We start from the raw sequence: 6,361 nt of genomic DNA on the forward strand, positions 1-6,361 counted from the left end.
TGGAAATGCATAGATTGAATCTACCATGACAGAGTTCCCATTGCTCTTCTGGCTGAGATTCTCAGAGGCGTCTATGGAAGTTAAGAGTCCAACTCCCTTTTCAAAGTGATTTGGGTGCCTAACTCCATTAGGTCCCTTGGAAAATCCTTTCCATTGTGTTGGAGCCCTACGGTTCTCTCACCATTGCCCAGGTCCCCTACCTCTGGCCAAACCCTGACATGCTCCGTGTGACTGAGCCAGCGCTGCCATGCTAGGAATCACAGGAGCTCTGTCCGTTGGTAGGCAGAAGCTTTGTAAGGCACCTGGGGCTGACTAGACACAGTGTCCTGAGAACTAGACCTCTCGGGACATGCGTTTGTTGCAGTGAGGTCTGGGGGCACTGATTGTAACAGGTCCCCTCCCTTTGAACTTCTCTGTGCAGTTGGTGGCAGAAGAGCAGCAGCTGCCCTGAAGAGCTGCAGGCAGAGTCCTTCATCAGTGATGGTTTGACAGATCCAACCACAAAAGTGGCCTCAGTTCTATGTGTGCCTGGCAAAACCACAGCTGGGTCTGGAGACAATCCCAGTGGACCTAACGTGCATATACTTCTCTGTGGTTGCCCAACCTCCCCGCCTTTAAGGGCCCAGTGAGCAGTTCCTTAACTGGAGCTGGTCACAAGCAGGGCTTAGCTCAGATAAGAGCTATGAGGCTGTTCCTAGTGAAGTGTCCAGAGATCACTGCTGGGGCTTGGTTATTTCTGTCTGGCCTGTGAGTGCAGTGAAGGTGGTCGATTTACAGAGGACTATGCTGGCAATAAGCACAATTGCAGGGGTGGCATATTTCCTAGGCTTACGTCCCCACATATGCTGCATTAGGAGTTACTATTTTTATTGTCCAAACATTTATTTTGATCAAAAATGGCTTTTTTACAGATATAAAAATTGATTAAAATTTGGTCCCCACTCTGCTTAGTGCCCAGTTAAAAACTCCATGATGGGAACCTGATTATGGCCACCTCACATCCTGGTCCTTCCACTGAGATGCACAACACTGAGTGTTGAGATTTTCAAAGGGAGTTTTCAACTTAATTTTAATGGGGGCTAATGGCTGAAATCACCCAGGCAGCTTTGAAAACTTCAAGTTACATTATTATGTAGGTGTATCTGCACATTTTGGTGAATTATTATGTACGTGTATCTGCACGTTTTGGTGAAAGTCCATTTACTGACTCTTTTGCACAAGGCTTCCTTGACCTCTCTGTTTCTCAGGCTGTAGATGAGGGGGTTTACCAGCGGAGTCAGGACTGTGTAGCAAAGAGAGAGCACTTTGTTCAGGTCTCTCAGTGTATCACGTTTCGGTAGCAGGTACACAATCATTATGGATCCATAGAAAATTGTCACCACAATCAGGTGAGAGGAGCAGGTGGAAAAGGCCTTTTGTCTCCCAGTGGTGGAAGGGATTCTCAGGATGGTAGAGATGATGCACATGTAGAATGTCAGGGTTAGTAGGAGTGGAGGCAGGGTGAATATGGAAGCTATTATGAAAGCCAGGAATATGACCAGGTGGGTGTCACTGCAGGAAAGTTCCATTAGTGGGATGGGATCACAATAGAAATGGTCAATTTCATTTGGGCCACAGAATAATAACTGTGATAGGAATGAGACTAAGATAATTACAGCTAAACAACCATTTAGCCATGACCGAGCAGTCAACTGGACGCAAAACCTGATATTCATAAGAGCTGAATAGTGCAGGGGTTTACATATCGCTAAATACCGATCATAAGACATTGCTGCTAGGAGATAGCACTCTGCACATGTCAGAGAACTACAGAAATATAGTTGTGTGATGCAGCCACTGACTGAGATAGTTTTGTCCCCCGTCACGAGACTGGCCAGCAACTTGGGCAGGATGGTTGAGGTGTAGCAGGTCTCCAGGCAGGACAAGTTGCCCAGGAAGAATTACATGGGGGTGTGAAGGTGCTGGTCAGCCACAATGAGCACCACGATGAGGGTGTCCCAGGCCACGGTTGCCATGTACATCACTAGGAACATCAGGAAGAGAAGAATTTTCAGGTCAGGGAGATCCTCGAATCCCAGAAGGATGATTTCTTTGATGGCTGCTTGGTTTCCCCAGTTTCAGTCTGCCATGGTTTGAGTCCAGGAACAATAAATCAATTTGTGCAATTGAATTGGAAGAACATAGAGTTAAAAGTTAGTTAAGTCTCACGAATTAATTCCATAAATATTTGGAAACTCCCCTTTCTGTCCTGATTACAGGCTGAAATTTTAAGCCTAAATGTAGAGTTCAGAGCAAAGTGCTAGAAGTCTCGGTTTATTTCTCAGGGTTTAGACAAGGTGGGTGAGGTAATACCTTTTACTGGACCAACTACGTGGGTGAGAGACAAGTTTTCCACGACACAGAGCTCTTCAGGGTTTGGCAGACAGGACTCCAGTTGCACTGAGGTTCTTGTCTTTCATCATTCTGCAGAAATGGGACTTTCTCATTAATGAGACCAGCAGTTATCTGAAGGGATGAACTGGTGAATTCTTTGATGGCCATTTGGTTAACCTGTGTCTGTCTGCCATAGGTTGAGTCTAGGAACAATAAATCTTTTCCTAGATTGAAAGGGAAGGACATAGAGTTAAAAGTTAATCAAATCTCATGAATTAATTCCATAAATATTCAGAAACTCCCTCTCTGTCCTGGGTACAGGCTGAAATTTTAAGACTAAATGTAGATTTCAGAGCAAAGTGCCAGGAGTCTCAGTCTGAGGACTGAACATTGCTCTGATGGGGAAAAGGGTGTTTTACGGGGATACCAATGACTACTATAACAACACGTCTCTCTGGTAGCCAATACTGATAGACCGAGAAAAGATCTGATCCATCATATCATATACCATCTAGTGACAAACCAGAGCTTAACAATGATGCTTAAATGCTGTATTTCACTTCTGACAATGGCCAGAATCATACCACGTCTTAGGAGTCAAAATCAATAAATACATCAACTGAAATCTTGGACTGAGATTTCCAATGTGCTCTAGTGTCCGTAGGCACCAATCTTCTGTAATAATTAATGGAAATAAATCTAACACTATATCCTGGTATATTCAGCCTTTCAATTCTCTGTAGGAAAAGAAACAATTTTCACCCCCTCACAAGAGATAACTTTATCATAATTTATGAAGTGGAGTAAATTCTCCCTTAGTTCCTGTGATGGTTACACGGTAAGGGACTGGCAATGCCTTTTCTGTTTCCCAACATTAACTATGTAGCAGTAATAAAATACAGCTCTTTGGATGGTGGGTCTTAGGAAGGGGCAGAACCAGACTGATGTGCAGCCCTAACTTGGGAGTGACCCTCCCCACTCCATAATGAGTGTGAGATGACAATACAGGAACAAGAAAGGCACTGGGGTGGTGGGGGGAAGATGCTGTCCCTGAACTCAGAGTCTAGAAATAATCTGGCATGTGTGATCCAGGCTAGTAAGACTCTATCACCACTCACTACCCCATTGAAAAGTCATGGAAGATGGGAGACATTCCAGAAGACTGGAAAAGGGCAAATATAATGCCCATCTAGAAAAATAGAAATAAGGACAACCTGGGGAATTACACACCAGTCAGCTTAACTTCTGTACCCAGAAAGATAATGGAGCAAATAATTAAGCAATCCATTTGCAAACAACCAGAAGATAATGAGGTGATAAGTAACAGTCAGTATGGATTTGTCAAGAATAAATCATGTCAAACCAGCCTGAGGCTACGTCTTCACAACCCGCCGTATCGGCAGGTGGCAATCAATTTCTCGGGGATCGATATATCGCGTCTCATCTAGACGCGATATATCGATCCCCGCACGAGCTCCTCTCGATCCTGGAACTCCAGCAACCCGAACAGCGGTAGTGGAGTCGACATGAGGAGACGTGGAAATTGATCTCGCGCCGTGAGGACGGTAGGTAATTCAATCTAAGATACTTTGACTTCAGCTATGTTATTCACGTAGCTGAAGTTGCATATCTTAGATCGATTTCCCCCCATAGTGTAAACCAGCCCTGACAGCTTTCTTTGACAGTGTAACAAGCCTTGTGGATAGCGGGGAAGCAGTAAATGTGATATATCTTGACTTTAGTAAGGCTTTTGATACTGTGTTACATGGCCTTCTCAGAAACAAACCGGAAATACAACCTAGATGTATAAGGTGGGTGCATAACTGATTGGAAAACTGTTCCCAGAGAGTAGTTATCAGTGGTTCACAGTCATGCTGGAAGGGCATAATGAGTGGGGTCCTGCAGGGATCAGTTCTGGGTCTGGTTCTGTTCAATATCTTCATCAATGATTTAGATAATGGCATAGAGAGTATGCTTATAAAGTCTGTGAATAATACTAAGCCAGTAGGGGCTGTGACTGCTTTGGAGGATAGGATTAAAATTCAAAATGGTCAGAACAAACTAGAGAAATGGTCTGATGAAAAAAGTATGAAATTCAATAAGGACAAATGCAAAGTACTCCACTTAGGAAGGAACAATCAGTTGCACACATACAAAAAGGGAAAAGACTGCGGAAGGAAGGAGTACTGCAGAAAGGGATCTGGGGATCATAGTAGATCACAAGCTAAATATGAGTCAACAGTGTATCACTGTTGTAAGAAAAGCAAACCTTATTCTGGGATGTTGTAAGCAAGACACAAGAAGTAATTCTTCCACTCTACTCTGTGCTGATTAGGCCTCAACTGTAGTATTGTGTCCAGTTCTGTGCACCACTTTCAGGAAATATGTAGACAAATTGGAGATAGTCCAGAGAAGAGCAACAAAAATAATGAAAGGACTAGAAAACATGACCTACGAGGGAAGATTGAAAAAAAATGGGATTGTTTAGTCTGCAGAAGAGAAGACTGAGAGGGGACAAAACAGTTTTCCAGTACTTAAAAGGTTGTTACAGGGAGGAGGGGAAAAAATTGTTCTCCTTAACTTCTGAGGACAGGACAATGAGCAATGGGCTTAAATTGAAGGAAGTGCAGTTTAGATTCGACATTAGGAAAAACTTCCTAACTATCAAAGTGGTTAAACATTGGAATAAATTGTCTAGGGAGGTTGTGGAATCTCCATCATTGGAGCAGATTGTACAAACACCTCTCAGGGTATATCTAGATAATACTTAGTTCTGCCTTGAGTGCAGGGGACTGGACTAGATGACCTTTCAAGGTCCCTTCCACTTCTACAATTCTATGATTGGGGCTCACACTAAGCTGGATCCTCAGCTGGTGTAAATCAAGGTAGCATAATTTGTGTCAGTGGGCCAGATCCTCAACTGAGGACCTGTCACAAGACATGGATCTCACACTCCATCTCTGAAATTGTGCTTTGAACGCTGACTGGCACCGCAGTGGGAAGGTGAGGCTAAAACGGTTCATATTCATCTGAAGAAGAGCTCTGTGTAGCTCAAAAGCATCTCTCATTCACTACCACAAGTTGACCCAATAAAATATATTACCTCACCCACAAATATATTACCTCATTCACAAATTCCATTCAATCCTCTGTTTGGAAGGGGATATAGAAATGCAGTCAAGAAGATAGTGCTCACCTGTAATTACAAGACAGCCCAAGCTTGAAGTGATGAGCTCTTGTTTCTCAGGGTTCAGGGGCCAGGACTCAGGATCCTCAGCTTGACGGTCCTCTTTCTGCAGAAACGGGGAGAAGATAGAATGGGGGTCTTTTGTTTCCCCTGCCCCTTAGTCCAAGAACAAGGGGAGCATGCAACAAAATTAAAAGGTGGGCAGCTTAAAATCTATAAAATGAAATACTTGTTCACCGAAAGTGTAATTAAACTGTGGCACTCACTATGATGCTGGCAGACCAAGTTCTAGCTCATGCCAAGGTCCCTCGGTCTCAGCAGAACACTAACAGATACACAGCAGGAATGAGTCTGGCTCACTTGTGGGTTAGTATTCATGTAAGCAGAGTCAGGATGAGCTCTACCCTGACATCTGGTGGTGAATTATGGCGAGTGTGGAAAAGAACTTAGGGGGCTGATCTTGTTTGCATAGGCACATCCACTCCACGTAGCGTGAGCCCCAAATGGTCACTTTGAAAGCTGTGGGATCCCCAATTTCTCAGTTATTGCGGTAGGAGGAATAAAGTGTTGTTACCCTGATTATGTGAATGAAGGACTATGAGTCTGCTTTATGACAGACAGTCTCACCACCAACTAAGTAATACTAGGTAGACATGGGACCCAGGTTCCAAAACCCATTGAATTGAGAGAGATTGGGGGCAGGTGTGTGTACCTGATAGCATGGGCCACTTTTGAGGGCCTGACACATCAATTGCACCTCCTTCTGTCTCTCCACTTTGAATAGCAGAGCTAATTTTGATT

General features: G+C 43.9%; 1 protein-coding gene across 1 annotated transcript; it reads right to left on the reverse strand.

Annotated features, from left to right (window-relative positions):
• Positions 1-1,115: 1,115 nt before the first annotated feature.
• On the reverse strand, positions 1,116-1,769 carry LOC115641097 (olfactory receptor 49-like). Its single transcript, XM_030544201.1, has one exon. It carries the CDS (start codon positions 1,767-1,769, stop codon positions 1,116-1,118), a length of 654 nt encoding a protein of 217 aa, XP_030400061.1.
• Positions 1,770-6,361: the final 4,592 nt, after the last annotated feature.

This window comes from Gopherus evgoodei, unplaced genomic scaffold (assembly GCF_007399415.2).
Source record: "Gopherus evgoodei ecotype Sinaloan lineage unplaced genomic scaffold, rGopEvg1_v1.p scaffold_33_arrow_ctg1, whole genome shotgun sequence".
Taxonomy (NCBI): domain Eukaryota; kingdom Metazoa; phylum Chordata; order Testudines; family Testudinidae; genus Gopherus; species Gopherus evgoodei.